The sequence below is a fragment of the Lissotriton helveticus genome, assembly GCF_964261635.1.
Source record: "Lissotriton helveticus chromosome 1_1 unlocalized genomic scaffold, aLisHel1.1 SUPER_1_unloc_52, whole genome shotgun sequence".
Lineage (NCBI taxonomy): Eukaryota > Metazoa > Chordata > Amphibia > Caudata > Salamandridae > Lissotriton > Lissotriton helveticus.
The window spans coordinates 443,318-470,011 of NW_027611695.1; the positions used below are offsets into that span (position 1 = coordinate 443,318).

A 26,694-nucleotide genomic window follows, 5' to 3' on the forward strand; every position below is an offset into this window, starting at 1 on the left:
GAAATAAACCCCAGGCGAGGTCATGACCCTCAGCAGGGAACCCAGGCCCCGAAATAAACCCCAGGTGAGGCCATGACCCACAGCAGGGAGCCCAGGCCCCGAAATAAACCCCAGGTGAGGCCATGACCCACAGCAGGGAGCCCAGGCCCCGAAATAAACCCCAGGTGAGGCCATGACCCACAGCAGGGAACCCAGGCCCCGAAATAAACCCCAGGTGAGGCCCGACCCACAGCCGGGAGCCCAGGCCCCAAAATAAACCCCAGGCGAGGTCATGACCCTCAGCAGGGAGCCCAGGCCCCGAAATAAACCCCAGGTGAGGCCATGACCCACAGCAGGGAGCCCAAGCCCCGAAATAAACCCCAGGTGAGGCCATGACCCACAGCAGGGAGCCCAGGCCCCGAAATAAACCCCAGGTGAGGCCATGACCCACAACAGGGAGCCCAGGCCCCGAAATAAACCCCAGGTGTGGCCATGACCCACAGCAGGGAGCCCAGGCCCTGAAATAAACCCCAGGCGAGGTCATGACCCACAGCAGGGAGCCCAGGCCCTGAAATAAACCCCAGGTGAGGCCAGACCCACAGCAGGGAGCCCAGGCCCTGAAATAAACCCCAGGTGAGGCCAGACCCACAGCAGGGAGCCCAGGCCCTGAAATAAACCCCAGGTGAGGCCATGACCCACAGCAGGGAGCCCAGGCCCCGAAATAAACCCCAGGCAAGGTCATGACCCTCAGCAGGGAACCCAGGCCCTGAAATAAACCCCAGGTGAGGCCATGACCCACAGCAGGGAGCCCAGGCCCCGAAATAAACCCCAGGTGTGGCCCGACCCACAGCAGGGAGCCCAGGCCCCGAAATAAACCCCAGGTGAGGCCCGACCCACAGCAGGGCCCCCAGCACCCACAGGAAACCCCAGGTGAGTTCTAGGGTGACCAGTATGTTAGAGCCAAAAACCGGAATATTTCACAAAAATAGAAGAAGGACTACACTTTTACTTTCAGTGATAATAGCGCTCCTCAGGAGAAATTACAGAATAGGCAGTAAGGACATACAAAAAATGTAATTTTTAAACCCAGTAGCTAGCCTGTTAATTAAATTGCTTTCTTGAAACAACTGCTAACTTTCCCTGCTTTGTAAAACATAAAAAACACCTCCCACCGTTTTCAGTCGACCCTCTCTAAAAACCGGGACATGAGCTAAATTTCTTGAAATTTGCTGGGACAGCTGGTTAAAAACGGGGACCGTCCTGGCAAAACAGGGACGCCTGGTCACCCTAGTGAGGTCGCAAGGTGGAAAGATTGTCTGGTGCTGGAGGGTCTCGAGCCTGCTCTCCGGGGTTCATCTGTTGTTGTTGTTGTTGTTGCATCGATCCTTAGACAGGATTATTTTGTATCCACAATGCTCATTGGCCCTCATTGCTGGAGTTGGGTCACTCTTTTGAAGGCCTCAGCAAGCGGTGACATTTGTTTCGCCTGAAAAGTCTGTGATGAGAAGATCGACTTGAATCCCGTTTTTGGCTTTCACCAGAGTAGAGGGGGGCAGCCCCGTCAATTGAAAGTGAAAGAACACACTCCCAGGCAGCACCGGCTGCGCCTCATTGCACCTGGGCCTGGCCCTGCACAGCATCATCTGATGAGGCTAACACTCCCCCAAATATGTCTTCACCTCACTAAGGCCTCAGTAACCAGGCAGCGGTCAGCCAATGCCCATCAGGTAAACAAGCATTGGCATCGCCAGTAGGTCTCGCCTCTGGGACCTTATACGTGTTTAGTTATCCAGCACAATATCCTTGGTGCAACAACATCAACTGTTGCATGGCTAAACACTTATAAGGTCCCAGAGGCGCCACCTATTGGCTATGCCAATGCTTGTTTTAATGGGTTCCTGTTTGTGCCTTTTAGAGATGCAAGCTTCTGTTTCATCCTCCTGTCTAACTACTCCCGCATTTTATTTATCTAGGTCATGGGTACTCACAAAACATTTTCTCGGGGGCCGCAAAGTTTGGTCTATGGTGTGACCGAGGGCCGCACTGATGCCAGCGGGGTGTAAAGTCTGGGATGGGAAAACAAAGCATGTATATCTAGTGGCTGCCTTTAAGAATGAAGGTGTTCCTAAAGTTAAAGGCCTTGTTACTTAATTTTCCTAACTGCAATTAACCTTTAAATAAGTGTTTGCTGTATATGTATGTTTCTTTTTCATGTTAGTTCTGACTCGAGTAAACAGCAGCCCAGTGCTGCTGCTGCCCATGGGTCCGCAAGTAAAGACCTGAAGGGCCTTATGCGGCCCCCGGGCCGTACTTTGAGTATCACTGATCTAGATCCTCCCGGCGACCATCCCAGCTACATGTGTATTTCCATGTTCTTCAAAGAGGGGTCGCAGTTGAGCAGACAGGCTTGTCAAGTCTTCAAGGAAGTGTGAGTGTGACGAGGCTGGTGTATTTATTCACCACTTAACTAATCAATCTCCTGTCCCTCCGTCCTCACGTAAGCCACAATTTGTGACACATTTGCTATTTTAAGGATTGTAATAACATCACTTTTGTATATTTAAGTCCATACAGATACTGAAAACAGCAAACCGCAAGTACAAAAATGAAAAGTACAGTGGGCACGAGCCGTAAACAAAACAAAAAATAGGTTTCAGAGGGGCAGGGTTTGTTAATTAGCATAGGCAGTGTGCAGTAATGTCACAGAGAGGGACATTGCAAATCTATAATGCCTCTCTTTAATGGTAATGAACCGGCATTCACGTAATATAAGCACGCACATGAGCAGCGTATACCCTCATGTACATGAATAAAGAAGTCTTAAATGTATTTTGGTACAACAATGTGGGAGAGTTTTAATGAAACGTCGGGGAACATGTTAACATTGACTTTCATTGGGCAGAGCAAGTTTCCAGTGGGAGAAAGCTAAAATATTGTAATGCATGATATAGAATGAATATAGTGCTCTCTGAATCTGACTTGCATATCTATGTACTTTTTTTTACTGCATTGCACAGATATTCTATGCAGTAGTCTATTATTATTTTCCTTTTGCATGATAGCTGTGCATTACTGTTAGCTTATAGATGCCACTTCTTCAGCTATTCACTAATAGTGAGCATTTTTAGTTTGGTGCCCGTAAATATTCTCTATCTCAGTGCGACCCTGATAGTTGGCAGCCCACTAGCGATTCATTTGATGTTTACTAAATACCAGGCAGTTGGGGTAAACCTGCTACTTGCTACCAAATGGGTGTTTGGACACACAACAAACTGGAACAAACATTTGCAATGCAATTGGTCTCACATTTACGCAAGTTTGAGCTATTGGCATTGTAAATGACAATGCCTTTTATTTATGTTTTGGGTTTCAAAACATAAATAAAATGCTTTGTCATTTACAATCCCAATAGCTTAAACTCGTGTAAATGTGCTACCTGTTGCATTGCAAATGCTTGTTATCTTCAGTCTCATGGTCTTTTTAGTAACATTAGAAAACTTAAATTTGAAGCTTTTGTGTGGGCTCTTATGGCCTAGGGCGCTGTACACACAACCATACATTTCTAATTCGTTGTCAACAAAGTTTGAATTTGAATGATTCTGCCCAGGTTTAACCAAAAGCTGTCAGTTACTGAAACATTTTGCATAGTGTATTTTCCTGTCAACAAATAAACGTGTGTGGCATAAATGCCTTAGTGGCCGCTTACTTCCTTGAAGTACTATTTTCCTTACAGTAAAGTCCCCAATTTAATTATATTCAAATGGCATTAGATTTATGGAATTCCCCCTTCCGACCCCACAACAGAAGCAATCCTATGGATTACCTAGATACCTGTGTGTGTGGTTTGATTGCCACAGTTGTCCTTGAGGACTCCGGTTCTGGTGTGCATTACTGGGTCAATGGTGAAGATGGACATATACTGTTTGAAGAAGTTATGTCCAGTGGTCCTTTTTGCAGCGGCTATAAACCACTTGCGCCTCTTTGTCCCATGCTCCACTGGCATCCCCCTGATTTTTCATGGAAGATAAAATCTGCCCCTGTAAGTGTATCCCGCCCCTGGGAAGCCCGTGGGATCTATTCAAAGCCAATGGCCTGTTACATTAAACCACGCGAGCTACCGGGGCAGAACCCACAGATGGCCGCCGCGGTGCGTGCAACTGCGGCGCGGCGGCCGTGCTCTCAGGGCTTCTACGCGCTTGGTTTCTTGGCCTCCAGGTGTAATATTGCTGTAGCACCCAGGCCGCAGGCCACGGCTCTCATTCAGTCCATTTTTTTCGTAAATGTATTGTTTGGGTGAGGGGTTAAGTTCCTCTTAATTTCCAACAGGAAGAGGACTTTTCTGCAGATGCGCCACTGAAAAATCTTTTAACGTTATTCATTGCATAGGAAATTAAGGTGGTGGACCTGGTGGTGGTGGATGCGGTGGTGGTGGACATGGTGGTGGATGTGGTGGTGGACATAGTGGTGGTAGACTTGGTGGTGGTGGACGTGGTGGTGGTGGATATGCTGGTGGTGGACGTGGTGGTGATTGACGAGGTGGTGATGGACGCGGTGGTGTTGGACACAGTGGTGGACGCGGTGGTGGACGTAGTGGTGGTGGCATGGTGGTGATGGATGTGGGGGTGGACGTGGTGGTGGACGTGGTGGTGGACATGGTGGATGTGGTGGTGATGGACGTGGTGGTGGTAGACGTGGTGGTGGCCTCGTGGTGAACGTGGTGGTGTTGGTGGATGTGGTGGTGGTGGATGGGGTTGTTGTGGACGTGGTGGTGGATGTGATGGTGGTGGATGTTATGGTGGTGGATGTGATGGTGGTGGATGTAGTGGTGGACGTGGTGGTGGACATGGTGTTGTTAATGGTTGTGGTGGACATGGTGGTGGATGTGGTGGTGGATGTGGTGGACATGGTGGTGGTGGACATGGTGGTGGTGGACGTGGTGGTGGTAGATGTGGTGGTGGTGGTGGACGCGGTGGTGGTTGACGTAGTGGTGGTGGACGTAGTGGTAATGGACGTGGTGGACGTGGTGGTGGTGGACGTGATGGTGGTGGTCATGGTGGTGGACGTGGTAGTGGTGGACGTGGTGGTGGTAGTGGATGTGGTGGTAGTGGATGTGATGAAGGACGTGGTGGTGGTGGATGTATTGGTGGTGGTAGTGGTGGTGGACGTGGTGGTGGTGGGTGTGGTGCTGGTTGACGTGGTGGTGGAGGTGTGTGTCATGGTGGTGGTGGACATGGTGGTGGTGAACGTGGTGGATGTGGTGGTGGTGCACGAGGTGGTGGTGGAAATGGTGGTGGTGGATGTGGTGGTGGTGATGGACGTGGTGGTGGATGCGATGGTGGTGGACATGGTGGTGGTGGTGGACGGGGTGGTGGATGGGGTGTTGGTGGATGTGGTGGTGGTGGACATGGTGGTGGATGTGGTGATGGTGGTGGACGTGGTGGTGGTGGGCATGGTGATGGTGGTGGACGTGGTGGACATGGTGGTGGTGGACGTGTTAGTGGTGGACGTGATGATGGTGGTGGACATGGTGGTGGTGGACGTGGTGGTGGGTGTGGTGGTGGTGGTGGTGGACATGGTGGTGGTGGTGGTGGACGTGGTGGTGGTGGACATGGTGGGGGTGGACGATGTGGACGTGGTGGGGATGGACGATGTGGACGTGGTGGTGATGGATGTGGTGGTGATGGACATGGTGGTGGTTGTGGACGTGGTGGTTGGGGTGGAGTTGGTGGTGGTGGATGTGGTGGTGGTGGACGTGGTGGTGATGGACGCAGTGGTGTTGAACGCGGTGGTGGTGGATGCGGTGGTGGATGTGGGGGTGGACGTGGTGGTGGACGTAGATGTGGTGGTGGTGGCCTTGTGGTGGCCGTGGTGGTGGTGATGGACATGGTGGTGGTGGACATGGTGGTATTGGTGGACATTGTGGTGGTGGATGTAGTGGTGGTGGATGTGGTGGTGGTGGACATGGTGGTGGTGGTGGACAAGGAGCCTCGAATACCACACATATAATAATACAGAACAGAGCACCCTTTCGAGTGGATGACAGTGTGGGCCACATAACTTTCAAGCCAGTAACCCCCCCCATGCATGCACTCATCCTGCACACACTTTCCTTAAAGCGACTTCCTAGCTGGTGACCCGCATGCATGCACTCACCCTGCAAACACTTTCCTTAAAGCGACTTCCTAGCTGGTGACCCCCATGCATACCTTCACCCTGCACACACTTTTGTTGCAATAACTTCCTAGCCGGTGACCCCCCATGCACGCACTTACCTTGCACATACTTTCCTTGCGGTGACTTCCTAGCTGGTATTCACCATGCACGCACTCACCCTGCACGCACTCTCCCTGCAGTGGCTAGTGGCTACCTAGCTGGTGACCCCCTTTGGACAGACTTTTCCTGCAGTGACGTCCTAATCGGCTGTGGTGACTTCCTAACTGGTGACCCCCATACACGCACTCCCCCTGCACACACTTTGTTGTAGTGACTTTCTGCAAGAAGCCTCTCTATGCACAATCTCACTGACACATTCCCTCTGATATAACGTCTGCACAATGGTTCCCGGTGCACACATTTCTCTGAAGACACGCGCCTTGCACGCACTTTCCATGAGGGGTGTCACAGCGATATATATATACCGCCAGCGCGTTTTCAGGGCATCGGTGACGTATCACGCACTGCTGGCAGACAGTTGTTCTCAGTCACTACCTGCACTCACAGTCCCCTCACAATCACGCTGCACACACCTTCAACGAGCAGCCCTTCATCGCTGCACACAGCCCTCTAGCAGACAGTCATTACACACACTGGTTCACCCTCTCCTTGCTTCCTCACCACCTGCACGGATGCAACCTTCACTCAGTGATTCCATACACTCACTATCACCCGTGCACACATCCACTCTCCCCACAGTGACTTCTTGCAGTGTGCGCCCTATTCACACATCAACCACACGCATGCACACACAGTCCCGGTAGACAGGGACTTCCCCTCCCATACAAACTCACTCCTTTCAAGATCTCACTGTGACGGCTCACTAGCAGACGCGCACCTCAGATCACTCCCCGAGTTACACCTTCAACCAGTAACTGCAAACACAACAATGATGGACAGAATGTGGATCAATGTCACACATTCACCCCAGTCCAAAGATCTGGGCCCAAATCTATCGTTTTTCCACTCCACACCACCCTGGGTTAGACAATGGCGATATGCAAATCAGCGCTGACCCTGTACCCCATGGGAACAGTCCAGTCCGAACTACAAAAGCCATGTCCTTCCCAGAACGGAAACAAGCATCCGAGGACCGGCCCGGTTTCGAGGTAACACCTCTCTTCAGCCCGGCTAGCTTGATTCCAGTGGTGTGGAGTAACTGGGACTCACGTCTGAGCATCCCCAGTACACTTAGAGCGGTAACTGCAAACACAACAATGATGGACAGAATGTGGATCAATGTCACACATTCACCCCAGTCCAAAGATCTGGGCCCAAATCCATCGTTTTTCCACTCCACACCACCCTGGGTTAGACAATGGCGATATGCAAATCAGCGCTGACCCTGTGCCCCATGGGAACAGTCCAGTCCGAACTACAAAAGCCATGTCCTTCCCAGAACGGAAACAAGCATCCGAGGACCGGCCCGGTTTCGAGGTAACACCTCTCTTCAGCCCGGCTAGCTTGATTCCAGTGGTGTGGAGTAACTGGGACTCACGTCTGAGCATCCCCAGTACACTTAGAGCGGTAACTGCAAACACAACAATGATGGACAGAATGTAGATCAATGTCACACATTCACCCCAGTCCAAAGATCTGGGCCCAAATCCATCGTTTTTCCACTCCACACCACCCTGGGTTAGACAATGGCGATATGCAAATCAGCGCTGACCCTGTGCCCCATGGGAACAGTCCAGTCCGAACTACAAAAGCCATGTCCTTCCCAGAACGGAAACAAGCATCCGAGGACCGGCCCGGTTTCGAGGTAACACCTCTCTTCAGCCCGGCTAGCTTGATTCCAGTGGTGTGGAGTAACTGGGACTCACGTCTGAGCATCCCCAGTACATATAGAGCGGTAACTGCAAACACAACAATGATGGAACCAGTGACGCGCTGATCGGCCTCCCTCCGTGGGGCATCCAATCTCACACCAGAGGGGCGCCCGTTTACACACTTATCACACTATCTGCTCCATCCTTTTGTTGTTGTTAGCCACTTCCATGGCACTCCTCGCTGTGGTAGTGCCCCCAGCCTCCCCTCTTCAATGCCCTCGATGAAGTCTGCAGCGATCCCCTCTCTTGCACAGCTCCCAAACACGTCAGTGTCCTTCTCCCACCAGCAATGTCCCCTCTCCCCCCTTGCAGGGCATCCTTTGCCCTCTGCAGCCCCCGTCCGTGAACCCTGTGTTACCCTTCTAACCCCCAAATTACTGCTTGTCTACTACAGTGCCCTTTCGCTCCCTCTTCAGCACATCTGTTACCCCCACCAGGCCCTCTCTCGCTCAAGCAGTGCAGCTTTCACACCACCTGGAGTTCTTTCTCACCTCTAGCAGAGCCCCTCTCACCCTTAGTAGCGCCACTCTCATCCTCAGCAGCACCCCTCACAGCCTCGCAGCGGCCATCACACCCTCGCAGCACCCATTACACCCTTGCAGCGCTGCTCTCACACCAGCTACAGTTCTCTCACCTCTCGCAGCCCCCTCTCACCCTTAGCAGCCCCCCTCAAGCTTTGAAGCCATCGCTGTTGCGTATTTATCTTACGCAACTAACAACCATTGACAAAGCCAATAGTCCTGGCTTGTAGTAGATGTAATGTTACTTGTTGTATATGGATGGAATGGCGAAGCAGCAAAATACCAGTGGGGCGACACACTATGCAGAGCATGTATTTTCAGTTTGGGTTTTTAAGCCACGCCCTTCATTACATCGACCACGTCCCTCTGGGAGCCATCACAAGGTTTTTCATTCCACTTAAAGATCTTTCTCCGGTATAGTGACTTCCTGCTGAACTGGGAGAACAAGTTCACTCAGACTTGGCAGTCAGCTCCAGAGAGACTAATCCATGCCCGGGCCCCTCATCCATTGGCACCTTGTGATTCTTACAGCGTTACAGTTCATATCTCATTCCGCTTATTGGATTTTGTCATTTTAGTGTCATTTTGTTCAATACATTTTACTTTTTTTTTCTATTTTGGTTTGGTTTTTTTATTGTTTTGCATTTTGACTTTTACTTTTTTGGTTTCTGCATAAATATTTGACATATTACCTTAAGTTAAGCCTGCCTGTTCCTTGCTTAGGTACCAGGGGGTTGATCCTAGGTTAATTGAATGGCTTTGAAAGTTTATTCTGACAACGGTTGTGATTGTTCCTCATCTACCGTGAAAAATAATTCAGTTTCTTACAGAAACTATCTGAAATTATCTGCAAAACAGACAGGTGATAACCTACCAGGCTTGAAGCACCCTGTGGACAAACTGGAATATGGGAATAGTATTGTGTGGCAATAGAACCTCAGCTTGGAGATGAACCAAGAATCACGCTTGAATGTCACAACTTTTTAAAACAAGGTAGTCAGGAAAGTGTGGAGAATATATTGCAGCTCTTTGCATATTGACAGCCCCAAGCAAATTTGAGAACAGAGTGGATGTATGTAGCAGAGACGAGTCTGTTCACCCAATGTGATTGGTGATATCCGCTTTACTGGTCTGCCTGAAATTATGATGCTGCTGACAGTGGCCTGTCTGCTAATAGCGATGGCATGACTGGTGGATCTATGAAGCCAAATAGGAGAAAGTTATCTTCCGACACCACAGTCTTCGTGACTGAGACCAGTAATACTGAAGACTCTGAGACTCACAGCAGTAATTTCTCCTTTCAGAGCGTTATTGCTGCAGATGGAGTGAAGCCCAGAAGTGAGGACATTACTAAGGTACCAACAAAGTTTAATATTGTTCATTTGTGTTAACAGTTTCTCTTTTGCAGCTTTTGGAAATGCATTTTCTAGTTTTGTTACTTTTTGGTTCGTTTTTTATTGTAGGCTGTTATCTTCGGTTTAAAGGGAAAGATGTTGTAGTGTGTGACTGTGGCGTGGGATAAAGAAGAGACCTAAGACCAGTTCGGGGTAGGTAAGGTTTTATTTTGGAAAACATCTTTTTATGGCGGGTTGTCAGGGTGTCTCTCTGAAAAGCTCTGGGGTCCGTGATGGCGTCTGGTTATGGTCTTGTTTCCAGATGGTTAAGAAGCAGACTTCAGGGGATGTTCCGTTCTTCCTAACGCCTCGTTGGACTCCGCCAGGGAAAAGAAACAGGTACAGATCGTCAGGATATGTACTCTATCTGGACTCTCCCACAGGGAACCGGGCAAGTGCAGGAGACACCCGTGCTAAACACTTTATTAAACATGCGAGGGTGCAGAGGCTTGATTACTGGTGAGGAGGGGTATATTTACACGGTGAGGACAAAGAAAGGTTGGGCAGATATTCTGGCACACACGCGGCTACGGTTTAGAAGAACCCCGTCTTCCTACCCAGCCTGCCAAACGCTGCCGTACCTGTTGTAGCCACACTCCTCCCTCTGGAGTGTGGCACGGCGATTCACGGATCAAGTGGCCTCCTGGCTTACTCCTGTCGTCCTCGAGTTCACCTCCAAAAGCTCCGTTCTCTGCTCCTCCGGGCCGCTCTCCCACTCTCGATCCTCGGTCGGTGACGTCACACGCCAGGACATCTTCTTCTGTGTTTTTACCCACTAGGAATCCCGCGTCGTCATCAGGGGGCGGAGCTGCGTACTTGTGTATCTTCCAGTTAAAAGGGCCGTCATCCAATTCGTCGGCTAGTTCCCAGGAACAGGCTTCTCCCCTGTTCCAGTCATGCTGATAATGAGGCAGAGAGGGGGAGGACGTTAGTTCACTACGCCATCACTCAACATTATCCGGTTCTTTTCCTCTCGTCCCCTGCCCAGTGTTACAGTGACCTTAATGCTGCAGTTTGCATTTCATTACCATCATTTGCTTACTCTGGAGAATCTATCTCCAGGGTGTAGGTTTGCTGTTCAAGAGTTATTTCTTCAGCTTCTGGGCAGTTGTCACTCTGTTTCGATCTGTGGCCCTATTTCTCTGCTCTTCTTGTAATAGCTCTTATCAGAGCTTCATCCTCCCGCCAACGATAATAAGATGCCAGGCATCACCCACCACACAACACAGACTATGATGGGCTACGTCTATCTGCTCGGCGCAGTTAGAGCGAGGATAACGTTCTCCGGACCCATCAGGCTGTGAATGTAATCTAAGGGCTTAAGATGAAATGAAGAGCTTACCTCCTTCCTGAGTGGCTCCAGACTGCTGTGTGCAGACCCGATAGCTGGCAGCACCCTGGAGTATGTATGTATAAATTAGATTATGTTGGAAGTAACCTGCAATATAGTGGCAGGCAGGACCCTGCCATAGAGTAAGGTTTCTCATAGTGTTTTAATTCCTGACACATTAATGGAGATAGTCTTTTAACTGGCAGAAGAACAACACTTGACCATACATTTTTCTGCGTTTGCATTTAAAATGACGTACACATTAGGAATGGCATTTCGTTCTGCTGGAATAATAACACAAGTTATCTTGCACTCTATGTTGTTGCATGAATTTTAGGCTGCAATAAATTCCATGTTTCATTCAAACAAGCTTTCTACAGGGCGCATACATGATTTGCTGCTGTAGAGAAATAATGCTCCTGGGTACTGTGGCAGACTCAGAAATATTGAAAAACTTCATGATTTCTCTTTCAGTACTTCCTAGTAAAATCTTTCCCTTTTTGACTCCTACATTTAGCAGAAACATAACTTAGTACCATTAAAATAGTTGTGATAGGGAACATTCATGTGGGGCTAGGACTGGCTCCACCAGAGAGCATGCTGACTTGGAGGAGTATGGAGTTGACCACCTTGCCTGGTCCGGTGTGGAACCAAGCCAGCGATGCTTTGCTGCAGGCTCATTTGCCCTGATAGCTGGTCAACAGTTTGAGGAGGAGGAGGTGAAGAGCTGGCTAAGTGTGCCATGAGGCTGGCATTTCAGTACATCCCTGGGAAGTGAGATTTGAGTGGATGTAGTGTTCCTCTTATACAACGTGCAATTCACTCTCTCCAAAGCCTCAAGAATTCCTGGGTGTGAAGGGTGGCTGATTCTAATTGGGTGCTTGATAGTTTTCCAGAAACTAATGTTCTTGATTGTTCATGTTTGTCAGTAGTTAATTAAACACGCCCAGGCGTTTTATCTCTTCAGTTGATACAAGCTGCACTAAAAGTTTCTTTCTCGTTGCAAGAAAATATGAACGGCTGAAAAACCTCTGTCTGTCAAAGAATGGAAGGGCTGAGGGACATTCATTCATCTCACCTCTAAACAGAGCAGTGTCACGCTTCAACCTCATTCAGGCCTCTGATTTTAACTAACATCGCTTAGAACACTGGGACTTTAGAACCCATCCTTTTAATGAGAAAACCAAAACTACAAGTCCCATAAGTAATAGTGGTGGAAGGTGTCACGCATGACCTGGGGCAACATCGATTCAGCACATCCAGTTCCATTTTATAAGTATTTGACATAATATTGAATTTATAACCTTTGTTTTTATGGTCATGAGTCACCAGAATACTAAAAACGTCTTTTATTTTCAGGGTCAATTAAGTAATGGTCACCAGCTTGGAAGCTCTGTTCATTCTTCAGTATTTGTTACTGATCTCCACATGTGGCTGGTTTGGGTCTGCCCCCTGTATCGTTCCCGATAACTCGCACAGGTAAGGAGCTTGGAGCAGCAACATGATAACCCCGTACTCGTCTGTAAGCAGTGCGCTCCGTGGCAGGTATCCGATCATTTTTGTGAAACAAGCATGCGCCAATATCTGCTATGTACATTTGTTAAAATAAAACACAATCAAATCACAGTATACTGTTCCGGAGGTTCAGTCCCAGAGTCATTATCTGTAACTGAATGCAGACACCCTAGGAAGCAGGTGCTTTTAAGACAAGTTGCGTTCACTCACCTGATGGTGACATGCTTCATTATTGGGCTATACTCCTCACCAGGCCGGCGCTACAATGGCTGGTGGGTACCACAAGAGGGCACTTTGTCTGAGATCTTTTACGCCTGATGAGCATAGAAGGACAGAGGATGTTTTGTCATAAGATGTGAGATTGGTGAAAGCCTGAATATAAGATCAACTATCGGCCAGTTGCCGCAATATAGTTAATGTGATCACCCTGATCCATGTTGAGATTAAAAACCGTGGCAGAGAAATTGAGGAACTAATGGCCCCTATCACTGTGTGAAAGTGTCGATCACCTATGGACCTGCTGGTAAGCTGGGGTCTATACTTCAGGTCAACTTTTTTCATGCCTTGTGTAGTCATGGAGCAATCTGTTGGCATTTCATCAGGACCAAATATGGGAAAATGGGTAAAATGTGACCTAATCTTCTCCACATATATTAACAACAACAAGGGACCCCAATTTAGTCAGCAGGGGACCTTGGGGAACATACTTTTTAGAACAACAGCGGTCCCATGCAAGTTTTCTGTTTAAAATTCAATTGTACAGAAATATCTAGAAAGCACCATTACATCACATATAAATCAAGTTTTGCATAGGGTGCTAGACAGGTCGACGGCGTTTCGGTCCCCCTACTTAATCATGGGGACCATCATCAGGGCATTCAGTTAATGCCTTAACGTTATTAAGCCTCTAATTGCCAGGGCAATATAATGGGCCGTTACAGGCAAGGAGGTGATAGCCTGAAGTTGGCAAGGCAGCCCAGAATCGGGCAAGTTTTGACCGCGTTACAATAGCGTAATCCGACGGTGCCAGGATACTACCGGGTTAGTCGGTAGTTCGGTCTGTTCCCTGACGCCGACCTGTCTAGCACCCTATACAAAACTTGATTTATATGTGATGTAATGGTGCTTTCTAGATATTTCTGTACAATTGAATTTTAAACAGAAAACGTTACTTTTGCCTTAAAAAGCCCTTCTATGTTCTTAATCTACCTTCTGTATTTGATCTGTTAGTGTTGGGCACAGGCTTGTGCACCACACTGGTGAATTGTTGAAGGTATTCTTTCTGTATGGATCATTTGTTCCTTGAGTAAATTTGAAGACCTCTGTCCGGCTGGACATATCGCTCCAAATATAGATCTGATTCTGTCTATATTTATTGTCTCATATATATTTGTATGCATGGGACCGCTGTTGTTCTAAAAACTAATCTTCTCCACAGCGTGAGGAGCTCTGTATCTCAAAGCCCTGCACCGTGCATAGGTGATAAGGTGCCTACTAACATCTTACTGCCACAGGTGAGCGCTGTCTAACAGGGTGCACTAGATGCGGTAACCCTCCTAAAATTCAGGACATACTGACTTATTCAATAACGAGGACGGACACCACATCAGAGGGCAACTGGTTTGAAAAGCACATGCTTCCTAGGGTGTCTGCGTTCAGTTAGAGATAATGTCTATGGGACTGAACCTCCAGAACAGTATACTGTGAGTTGATTTATATGAAGAATGTGTACACTGGACTGTCATTTTCCTCAGCATCTCTTGTGCTATGTAAAATAAAACGCAACACACCAGGAGGCCAACAAATCCATCATAAATTTAATGCAAAAATAGCAAAAGGCCAAGCAAACTAACGAGTGACAATTGTCTTTGCAATGGACGAGAGCATCCACCCTAAAGCAAGTTGGAGTATATAATGCTAATGCTACAACAATGTATTTTTATACACTTTTCTCCTAATACAAGTCAATGAAACATGAACACGTGATAGAAGCAGTTTCTGAAACAACACTAATGAGTAGGAGGCAGGATCTTCTCTCGAGAGGAATGTGAGGAGTCCATGAGGTGCAGATCAAAGTTACACAGACAAGCTGCAGAAGTCACTGTTTCTGGAAATAACACTTCTGTTTGTCAATATTCAATTTACTACAAGATGCAGGAAAGTGTGAAGATGGACATCACTAAATAAAAGGGTTCTTGGCCCTAATAAAATCATGTAACTTTGCAGGCATATTAAGGCGAACAGACACATCAAATTAATATAAGAATATTGTAATTTGGTAATGTAATACATCAATGCACGTTGTGACAGTGATGTGTATGATGTGTAAACAATTATCGGTATTAACACCTTCAGCGCGGCGCGAATTTTCGCGCTGTGCTGAAGGTTCTAATGAGCCAACGGGCTCATGACGGAACGGTTCCGTCATGAGCACAGCTCAACCGACGCTCATGATGGAACCGTTCCGTCATGAGCATCGAAGGGGTTAAACAAACCAGTATATCCAGTTATGCTTCCTCAATTCCTTCTTCCCAGAGGCCACCACTGCTGCTATCCAGCTGTATTCAGCAGTGCCACATGTGACCTATAATCCTGCACTTAATCAATACCAAAGGTTGTCAATGCTTCTAGCCAACTCTGGTCACTGGTGCCACTCGCACCCCACCACCCTTGGGCCTGTTATTCTTTTAGCCAGCTCCAGTCAGTAGTGGCCCCTTGGGCCTGTATGTACGCCTACTAGCCAGCTCCTGTTAGTACTGGCCCCTGGGACCTGTTATCATTCTAGCCAACTTTAGTCATTAGTAGCACCTTGGGACTAGTGATCATACTAAATTGTTTCAGTCAGTATTGGCCCCCTGAGACCTATTATCCTGCTAAGTAACCCCAGTCAGTAGTGACCCCTGTAGCTTAAACCCTGCTAATATTTAAAACCAGAGGTCAACTCTACTGCCAACCAGTTCCAGTCAATATTGACATGTATTGTTACCCTGCTTGTAATGAATACCAGAGGCTAGCGTTGTTGCTAGCCAGCTCCAGTCACCAGTGCCCGTCACATATTATCTTCAATAGGATCAATTCCCAAGGCCTGTGCAGCTGCTAACCTGCTCTAGTCAGTAGTGACCCCCCAGACCTGTTATTCTGCATATAATCAGCAAGGCTTCAGCCCTAATAACACTCACCCCACATCCTTATGGAAAATCAAAATTTGCCTAACCGTTCAGCACTCCACCTGGTCAAAAATGACCAAATCACACCAAGCACTATAGCCTGCCACATCACATGGCACACTCAGCCACAACATGACAAGATACCACGGCAGGGATTTGGGGCCATTAATCCTCTGTTCGAGGCGTGTATTCTGTAGATGCACAGGCTTTGCATACTCCTGCCATCTTGTGTTGGGTCCGGATGTTTGCACGTTGTTTCATTATTACCCCTAGATTTATATTCCGGCGTAAAAATTACCTGCACCACTCCTTCTTTTTGATCTGGGTTATTTAATTTAATTTGTTGCAGGCTATTTTCACCTTGAGCATGCTCAATTACCCTTCCATTATGATTACCAACAGTTTGAGACCATGATTGTCGATGTTTATGTAACTGCTTCGTTTCGGTTCCCAGATCTTGTGGTCATTTAATATCCTTCCAGGGCTTTAACAAATCTCTGTTCGTTTCATCCCCTCTGATACTCTCCCTCTTTGCTCTATTTGTTTCCAATTGTGATGGCTTATTTTCCACCTGTTTATTACTTTCCTCCACTTGCAGCATTTCAAAGGACTGAATTTTACCATTCTCTATCATTTTTATACTATCAGCTTGCTTGTTTAGGCATCTATTTTTCATAACTGCTTGTACCTCCGATAGATCTTTATTAAATAGGGGGTAAAAGGGTTTTGTTGGAGACATTTGTTTACCCTCACCTTCACAATATGATATTTGGTCATGGTTATCCAGTGTTCAATCTCACTATATCTGATGCATTTGTATTTTTTATACTTTTAGAAGCTTTATTTCTTGCTTTCCGTTGTTTTTTCCTCTGTCTTTTTGATAGTTAAACTTCCGGAGCTGCATCTGTCATTGTTGATTGTGTTGAGCATAGGTTTATCAATTCTTGATCTTTTGTTTTATCATCTATTTTTTTTTTAACAACAACAGTATTGTCTTTACATTTTATTGTACCTTTAGAGAGGCAGTCGGTCTTGATGGTTTGAATTCCCACATTAGGAAAATTCACTTTTACATCGTCAATTATTGTATTTAAAATATCCAGAATGGTAGCTAATTTGTTAATTAGTGGGGCACAACTACACTCTGCAAAAGTAGATATTGGCTGAGATTGTGCCCTTACTATTAGATTATTTTGCGTTGTTATCTTCTGCTCAATTCCGGCAACAGAGGATGCAATAGCGCTCAAGAGATCTATTTGGGCCTCCATTTTGTTTGACTAATATGTTAAAGCTTCCAGAGTTAATTGCGAGGTTTTGAAGAATAAATCCCAAATTGCTCACGCGTTCCCACTTCCTGGTACCTGAGTACCTGGGCTATGGTGTTGCCCATTTATGAATGATAGGTCCTTATACTCCTTTTTTTGTGGTCCTTGAAAATCATGTCCCTCGTCACGAATTAATGAATTGTGGACTACTATTCAAAACGTCTTTTCGATACGGAGTACTCCAACGCTGCAGAGTTTCTGGGTTGCTGTTGTATTCATCCTTATTAATTTGAGATCGTTATTTTGATTACATTTCAGCTGTCCAGTTTTTTAACTGAATTTATTCGATTTCAGTGGGGTATTGGCTTCCCTTATGATTTTCACCCCACCATTTAGTTCATTTGGAGCTTCTTGTTCCATTGGCATTAGCTGCCTTGTTGAAAGTAATTGCTGAGTATCTCAGTAGATTTGTGCATTTGGGTCCTCTTGTTGTGAACGACCAGTAAGTGGAATAGTTAACATCTCTAGGTCTGTTATTTTACCCCAATGGTTGACTTGGTCCTTATTTGAATTTGACATTCGTTCGACTTCAACTTCAGACTCAGGGTGGCCTTTTTCACTTACTCCTTGCTTAGGGGATATAATGTTTGTTCTACTCAGTGCTTTAGTTGGAAATTGAAGATCACATGGATTAGTTAGCATAGCACCAGTTGGATCTTTCATAAAATCAAACTTTGACGGCGACTTTCCCATGTTCACAAATGTATGGACCTTAGATGATTTAAAGGACTGTATGTCACCTGCCTGGTTTATTTTAAACGTATCTAATATTAGTGTTTGTTGTATTTTTCTTTTCCTTTTGATAGGAGGGAAAGGTGGCAGCTCCTTTCCTGACCTCATAGTACACCCTCTAAGGCAGTGTTCTTCAATCTGTGGGGCGCGCCCCCCTGGGAGGCGTGACACCTTCCCAGGGGGGGGGGCGCCCACTCCACTTCAATCTGACCTTTGTGCCCTGCAGTCGTCCGTCTGTCCGTGCAAGTCTTCTTGAAGGACTCCGGACTCCGGTATGTGGAAGGGGGAGGGAGGGGAGATCGATAGGGCAGGAGGTGCCCGTTCTTTTATTATGTTAACTCTCCCAGGAGGGGGTTAATCACAGAGCTGACAACTTCAGCTGCAGTGGGACACGCTTTTGGTTTTAACAGAGGAGACCCCTCGCCTCCCACTGCACCTGAAGCATTTCAGCTTGGTGAATTACCCCCCTCCTGGGAGAGTTAGCTCTTCCCAGAACGTAGACAAAGTTTCCAGGGACATAATGCCCCGTTTGCTTCCTCTTGTATTTGTTTGCTCATGATTGTCACTTTTGCCTCATGTAATGTAACGTTTGCTTTTGTAATTTGTTCACTTGTAATGTTCTCATGTATCAGTTATGTTCCTATTGTGAAGCGCTCTGACCCCTACGGGTAAAGTCTGCGCTATATAAAAACGCATAAATAAATAAATAAAGGGGTTGGGTGGGGGGGACTGAAAGAGCCAGCTCTATTCTACAGAGTCTTGCCCTTATGACCTTGAATCATTTTAAAACACAATGTTGTAAATATCGTTTTTCAATCATTCATTTTTAATGTGTAAAAGTCTATTACATACATTTTGCAGACAAAATGTGTTTATCCGTCATGCGACTACCATATAAAAAGTTTATTTTAGATCAATACATGACCTCACATATGAGAAATAGAAGGTGGTGACAGATTATTTACAGTAATATTAGTGAATTGCTGTTGTGTTACATACTGAAAACACACATCACTGTCCCTGAATATCCGATGTACACACATTTAGTATTTGACCGAAGAAGGCATGAAAGAGCTGAGACTAGATCATAAAATCAAAGCTGGTCCAAACAGGGGCCCCAAAAGTAAATTTGGCCCACATGCCCCAAAATCCTTAAAACGTCCCTGAAAGTTTATTTTAAAATTACACAGGCAGGCGCGCAAAATGCCGACCAGCCATGTGTTGTTTAAACAGCTTTCAAATTGCTAAATATGATTATAAATAAGAATTATGTATTCATTTGTAATGTTAACGAGCTCCCGGTCCCCCCTTCTTTTTGTTGATTCATTTGTAATGTGCCTTTTCTATCTTTGTTCCCTTTTATTATCAGTCATGGATCATTCATGCAGCTCTAGAAAACAATTAAAAGATCTTTCTATTTATATTTGCTGTTCAAAGTATGCACAGACAAGTGCTGAAAATACAGCTTTAGGTGACTGCTTATTGTTATACCATCTGTGACATCAAAATAATGAGCTGGCAACCGTAATCATAAGACTGGAAGTTTGTTGAGGGATCAGCACATTATTTATTTCCTCCACCCTGATTCCTGGTTACTGCCACAATATCAATAGTTTAACACATTTGAAACCCTATGCTGCCGTCAATAATATGCTGAGTTACTTCAAGTGTCTGGGAATGCACCCTCTCACTCCTCATTCTCGCCCTTCACTTTCACTCTCACCCAGCACTCACACTGACCCCGATGCACTCACACCATTCACCCACTTACCCTCCACTCACAGCGATCACAATGCACTCACACCATTCACCCACTAACCCTGCACTCACACTTATAACCATGTTCTCACACCATTCACCCACTTACCCTCCACTCACAGTGATCACTCTGCACTCACAATGCACTTGCGCTTTTCACCCTGTACCTCAGCCTGCAGTCACACGAGCACACTACTCAACCTGCACTCGTGTCACTTCACTCACCTGTCCCCCTCACTGTTCAATCTGCAATCTCAGTCCAATAAGCCCACCACTAACTATACATTCATTCGTCCCACTCTGCACTAACATGCGCACCCAATTTCATATGGTCGCCTCACTCACCCCTGTACACAAGTATGGGCATGTTGTGCCCCATTAAGGTTTTCGTCCTAAATTACTAAAGGAGACATCTAAATGCACTACAATGCAGCCTTCCAGGGGGCCCTTGATCGAGACACTTCTGAATATTAACTGTAAACGATTTTAGAATTTCGACTACAGTGCCTGTGCACCGTTAGTAGCCTGGCTAAATAGGGTATGGCAGAGCTGAAAATAAATCATTTAAACTCAAAACTGTACTGAACAGGGGCCCCCAAAATAGTTTTGATCCAGGGCACCCAAAATCCCTAACATGTCCCTACCATCACAAAGTCTGTCAGACAACATTACTCTGAAGTAAACTAGGCAACATCATTAATTTATTATTAGTCTATTTTTTTTAAACATAAGCCTGACGTGTCCCAAACCCCCACTACTTCAGGCAAGCAACTTATCGTACCACTAAGGAATTCTCAGTGAGGTGTTTGTTCAGCGCCTTCTCTGTGGACTTTCAACTGTCTTCGGATCCATAACTGGTTGGTGGGCATTTTGTCCCATTGTAATTCTGCCTAAAACGTTTGTTAATGATTTCTAGAGAAGATTTGTTTCTCGTGTTCCAGCTCTGAGCTTGGGAGTTCTCGAAACATCTGACAACACTGTCTCCCTTACAGTCCCTGTCTTGGCTGAAAATGTCTGAAGAATATTCAGCTTTGGGAGAAACTGCTATCAAACCGTCTTGCCTTTCAGCTCGCCCCATTTATGTGAGATTGGGTTCTGAGCACTTGCGGTATTAAAGACGAAGTACCGTTCAAGACTGGATGTGGAGCACAACCTGAGGATGGCAGTAGCAAATATCCATCCACAGATTGACCGTCTCTGAAAAACAGGCACTCCCGTCACATTAATGTTGGTGGTGTTATTATCAATCCATGTCATATGTAAAACAAAGCATCCTAGTAAAAACAATTTGCACACATTTTATCTTGGAAAGTGGTGTTTTGAGCTGTGTAATAAGCCTCTGTCATTTCACCACACCCACCCACTCACAAACCTGCAGTTTACTAAGCACTCTTATTGTATTGAATGTTATTAGCTGAATATGCCCGGAATGTGCGCGTGGCGGTCGAGTCCAGAAATTTCTGTCAGGTAGTGGGGGGGCCCAACTTCTAAAAAAATCAGCTGGGGGGGCTCAACCTACAAACGTTTGAAGACCTCTGCTCTAAGGTGAAAAAGTCTTGCTTCTTTCAGAGAATCAAACGGGCCAGTGACAAGACCAAAGGGTGCTTTGATAGGACAAAAATACCTCCAAACACCTCCATGGGGAAAACATCCCCAAAGCACACCTCAGTACAGAATCCGCCGGTACTGGTGGTTACTTATTTAATTAATTAATTAATTAATCAATCGATGGATTAATATCCGGGCTCCAGGTAGGGCTGTAGTCTAGGCATGCAGAGTAATTCAGGGGTCGAGGGGTGCTTAAACAGGGTCAAAGTCTATGACACTTTCCCCTTTGCATAATTTCTCAGATTTTGTATTACAGACTTATTACAGACTCCAATGGCTCAGCGACTTACGGACCGATCAACCTTAGCTACCCGCCTCACGCCACACACCTCTTGCCACTTGTCACTCACTACTCACTGTTCATTGCTTGTTCGTTGCTATTCATCGCTGTCAAGAATACAAGGGAGAATACTGGCAATCGTTCAGGAGCAAGAGCAGGATCCAGAGCCAGTCCCACTACCGACGGCAGATGTAGACACTTCTCTCCACTCCTCGGCTCTGCTCTGCTCAATGCTAGGTATATACGTAAAATCATGAGGCAGGAGGCAGGCCAAGGCTCCTCTGTGCCCTCTGTGCCTCTGTGCCCTGCAGCAGCTGCCGCACCAGCAGCACCGCAGGCCAAGGCTCCTTTGACCCCTGCATTGGCCGCCGCACGAGCAGCATCACAGCACAATCAGCGCCTTAGCACCGCGGTGCCGGCGGGGGCCGTTACTGCAGATCCGTAGAACTTAAAGTGCCCGTATAACAGGACGCGGGTGAAGCGGGAGAAACCTTCGGGAGCCCTCGATTCACACTCTGGACCATAGTTGAGGGATAGGTCTAGGCATAGTCCTCGCAGCACACAATAGATTTGCTTGAGGCAGAGGCCAAAACTCAAAAGTCAGGAAACCAGATACAAGTAGGTGGTAACTCAGGGCAGGGGAGAACGCCTGTTGTCCGTGGACGAGTAATTACCGTCCCAGAAATCTGCATTACAAATTAATTAATAAGAATATTTTTTTAATATCTGTTTGGTGCCAGTCCATATGACTTTAATTTCTGCCTTTGGGATTCTATGTTACAACTCCATAGGGTACAGGTATCCTTTGTGAGCTTAATAAAATGTTGAAAATTCTACAAATCCTCACTCCTACATCCAAGTACTCTCAGGCTACCATTCTACACTCTGCTCTGTCTGAAAAACAGCTAAACATTTTCAAAATTCTGCATTGATTTGGCTTGTAAATTATATTTTTGGAAATGTACTTGTATTAACTATTTAATTTTAATACTATAGGTGATTGAAATCACGGACGAAGAAAGCAAGATTTAGCACTAATCAACTGAATGTCAGTGCCATAAGAAGGATTATTTTGAAAAACTGAAGGACATCCAGCATTCTACGTTTAAACATTTTCCAAAAATCTAATGTGGCGAGGAAAGTACTATACCTGTAAGTGAAGTCTCTAATTTAGCATTTCATTAACCCAGAGCAAAGCCATATCTGTGCACACAGCATAAGAAATAGTGTAGAAAGACCGCTTCAGCATCCTCATCTGAAATATTATCAGAAAGACAAATTGCCTCAGCATGACAGAATAACGTTCATCTAAAGCATCTTGTAATTCTAGAGAGGAAGCACACACTGCATAAAAGAAAATTACAACTAAAGGTTTCTTCTGGATACCATCAAAGAAAAGACGCTGAAAGAAGACTCCGAAGTTGACACGTTAACAACCAAAAGATTGGAAAATCACCTTAGTTCCACACCCGTTTTTAACCAGTTAGACAAGTTTGAGACTATCTGCCTCAGGATATAACACCTCGACCCACTCTGCTCACTCTTGCAAAAACCTTAAAAATTCACCACTTTATTGTGTTCATGACCATCTCAGATTGTTTCCTTTTTATTGTGTGGTGTTCTGTAATTCTATGTAAATCACCTCAACATTATCTGTTGTGCTATGTAAAACTGTTAAATATAAAAATGGATTAAAGGAGCACAGTTGCGCTATAGCTAATGTAAATAAATCCTCGTCTTCAGAACTACAAACCTTAACCTTATACCAAACATAGAAAGGGTAAAAGGAACTGATGTTCTGCGACTAATGATCCACAATAGTACTGTGCACGTTCTAACTCCCTCAGTTACTGCCATTACGTCAGTGCAAAAAGGTACTTATCAGTTTAATCATTAAATATCAGACTAACACCTTATTACTGCATTGCTAAGAAACTATACAAAAAGATTTGAGAAAAACTTCAGTCACAAAATAAGTTGCTGCCGTAGAGGCTATTACCTAAAGACTATTATCTGCTAGAAACATTTCGACAGGTGTTACAGGGCTGCTTCAGACATATTTTGCTCAATTCAAGTGTTAAGAAGATTACACACAATTTCTTTTAGAGATAAATGCTGAACATTATCTAAACAAGCCCGACTCTAAAATCAGGTTCACTCTTACCGTGGCATATAAGCAAGAGAAAACGATATATTAACTCTAGGAATACACCTTATAAAAACACGGACTGTTAGAACAAATTAATTGTTCAAACCCGCCTCAATCGAGGCAAAATAATCGAAGTTGGGGAAAAAAGTTACTTGTGCCAAAAAAGATAAGCCATAAATCTTATTTCACAGAATTTGACAGAATGCACACTGGGGGAATCCACTCTCAGTGCAATGTATGCCAAAAAACTTTCAGGCGGAAATCTTATCTCACTGAGCATATGAGAATCCACACTGGGGAAAAACCTTATCAGTGCTCTGAATGCCAGAAAAGGTTTAGTATCAAACCGAGTCTATATCGACATGCATTAACCCACTCTGTGGAAAAACTTTACCAGTGCGTTGAATGCCAAAAAAGTTTCAACCGTAAATCTTATTTCACTGAACATATGAGAATTCACTCTGGGGAAAACCCTTATCAGTGCTCTGAATGCCAGGAAAGGTTTTGTAACAAACAAAGTCTTTCTCGACATTTAATAACCCACTCTGGTGAAAAACCTTACCAGTGCTCTGAATGCCAGAAATGTTTCATTTACAAAAACAGTCTCACTCGGCATAGAATAACCCACTCTGGGGATAAACCTTATCAATGCACGGATTGCCAGAAATGTTTCTTTGACAAAAACAGTTTCACTCAGCATAGAAGAGCCCACACTGGGGATAAACCTTTTCAGTGCTCTGAATGCCAGAAATGTTTCAGTTGCAAAAGTAAACTCACTGAACATGCAAGAATCCACTCTGGGGAAAACCCTTATCAGTGCTCTGAATGCCCAAAACATTTCAACCGTAAATCACTTCTAACTGCACATTTGAGATTCCACACTGGGGAAAAACCTTATCAGTGCTCTGACTGCCAGGAAAGGTTTTGTAACAAACAAAGTCTTTCTCGACATGCAATAACCCATTCTGTGGAACAACCTTATCAGTGCTCTGAATGCCAGAAATGTTTCAGTATAAAAAGTAGTCTCACACGGCATATAAAGATCCACACTGGGGAAAACCGTTATCAGTGCACTGAATGCGACAATTGTTTCAGTCAAAAAAGCTGTCTCACTCGGCATACAAGAACCCACACTGGGGAAAAACCTTATCAGTGCTCTGAATGCCAGAAATGTTTCAGTGAAAAAAGACATCTCACGCTACATATAAAAACCCACACTGGGGAAAAACCTTATCAGTGCTCTGAATGCCAGAAATGTTTCAGTGAAAAAAGACATCTCATGCTGCATATAAAAACCCACACTGGGGAAAAACCTTATCAGTGCTCTGAATGCCAGAAATGTTTCAGTGAAAAAAGACATCTCACGCTACATATAGTAACCCACACTGGGGAAAAACCTTATCAGTGCTCTGAATGCCAGAAATATTTCCGAGACAAAATAAGTCTTTCTCAACATACAATAACCCACACTGGGGAAAAACCTTATCAGTGCTCTGAATGCCAGAGATGTTTCAGTGACAAAATGAGACTCACTAAACATACAAGGACCCACACTTGGGTAAAACGTTATCAGTGCACTGAATGCGACAAATGTTTCAGTGAAAAAAGCAATCTCATTTATCATATAAGAACCCACACTGGGGAAAAACCTTATCAGTGCTCTGAATGCCACAGATGTTTCAGTCAAAAAAACAGTCTTATTCATCATAGAAGAACCCACACTGGGGAAAAACCTTATCAGTGCTCTGAATGCCAGATATGTTTCATTCAAAAAAGAAGTCTCACTCAACATATAAGAACCCACACTGGGGAAAAACCTTATCAGTGCTCTGAATGCCACAAATGTTTCATTGGAAAAAATAGTCTCACTCATCATTTAAGAACCCACACTGGGGAAAAGCCTTTTCAGTGCTCTGAATGCCAGAAATGTTTCAGTGAAAAAAGCAGTCTCACTTACCATATAAGAATCCACACTGGAGAAAAACCTTATCAGTGCTCCGAATGCCAAAAATGTTTCAGCCAAAAATCTCATCTCACTGCACATGTGAGAATCCACACTCGTGAAAAAAAATTATCAGTGCTCTAATGGTCAGAAAAGATTCAGCCGTAGAGATGGTTACAAAAGCCATAAGAAAACACACCATCAAAATAATTCAGTGCTCCTAATGCCAGAAAAGCATCAATTTTAAACTCAGTCTCACTCTACATGAGCAGACGCACACAGGGGAAAAACATTACCAATGCTGTGAATGCCAGAAATTCGTATTTGATAGGCACAGCCTCACTAACCATAGGCGACTCCATACTGATGAAAAACCTTATGAGTGCTCTGAATGCCAGAAAAGCTGCAGAGAAAAACGCTATTTCACGATGAGAAACTCCACACTGGAGAAAATCCTTATGCCATAAAAGGTTGAATCTGAAAGACAGTGTTATGCTTCATGAGAGATGCCACTCCTCATGAGTGCTCGAAATGCAAGCAACAGTTTGGTTACAAATAACTTCTCACTTGACATGAGCGAACTCACACGGGGAAAAAAGCTGTGTGTTCTGAATATCGGATAAGGTTTAGTCTTGAATACTATGTCATTTCACATGAGAGAATTCACACTTGACTAAATCCTTATACAGGAGGGGAAAGCCAGAAACGTTTTACTACGAAAGGAGATCTCACTAAACATGAGAACTGCATCCTCATGAGGTGAAGAGTAAGGCGTATCTTGAGTTGCAAAAAATCTTCTAACAATCTGACTTTACATGAGAGAGCACATATTGTAGTTGCAATAGGATTAATCAAGAAACTCTTGCAGGATAACTTAGGCTGCCAGCATGCAACCTCCAAAGAAATTTCAGGCCTGGAAATATTTTTAATTGCAACAGAATCAACAATT

The 26,694-nt window shown here is 45.3% G+C and overlaps 1 protein-coding gene and 1 long non-coding RNA gene across 5 annotated transcripts; both read left to right on the forward strand.

Annotated features, from left to right (window-relative positions):
• Nucleotides 1-375: 375 nt before the first annotated feature.
• LOC144806186 (uncharacterized) lies at nt 376-23,369 on the forward strand. 4 transcript variants are annotated; one of them, XR_013605719.1, is made up of 6 exons: nt 376-909; nt 9,850-9,900; nt 10,009-10,092; nt 12,629-12,748; nt 22,651-22,806; nt 22,985-23,369. It is a non-coding gene; the product is annotated as an uncharacterized LOC144806186 (long non-coding RNA). The 4 variants fall into 4 exon arrangements; XR_013605718.1 differs by having other exon boundaries at nt 10,009-10,096; nt 22,651-23,369; XR_013605716.1 differs by having other exon boundaries at nt 22,651-23,369.
• A 636-nt stretch (nt 23,370-24,005) lies between these two features.
• Nucleotides 24,006-25,889, forward strand: LOC144806188 (uncharacterized). The gene is made up of 2 exons (XM_078672604.1): nt 24,006-24,038; nt 24,285-25,889. The coding sequence occupies exons 1-2, from the start codon at nt 24,006-24,008 to the stop codon at nt 25,887-25,889; spliced, it is 1,638 nt and encodes a 545-aa protein (XP_078528730.1).
• Nucleotides 25,890-26,694: the final 805 nt, after the last annotated feature.

Coding starts and splice junctions, on each gene's coding strand:
- LOC144806188 (XM_078672604.1), top strand. CDS start 24,006: ATGCACACTGGGGGAATCCACTCTCAGTGCAAT. Junction 24,039..24,284: donor GAATCCACTCTCAGTGCAAT/GTATGCCAAAAA, acceptor AACCCTTATCAG/TGCTCTGAATGCCAGGAAAG.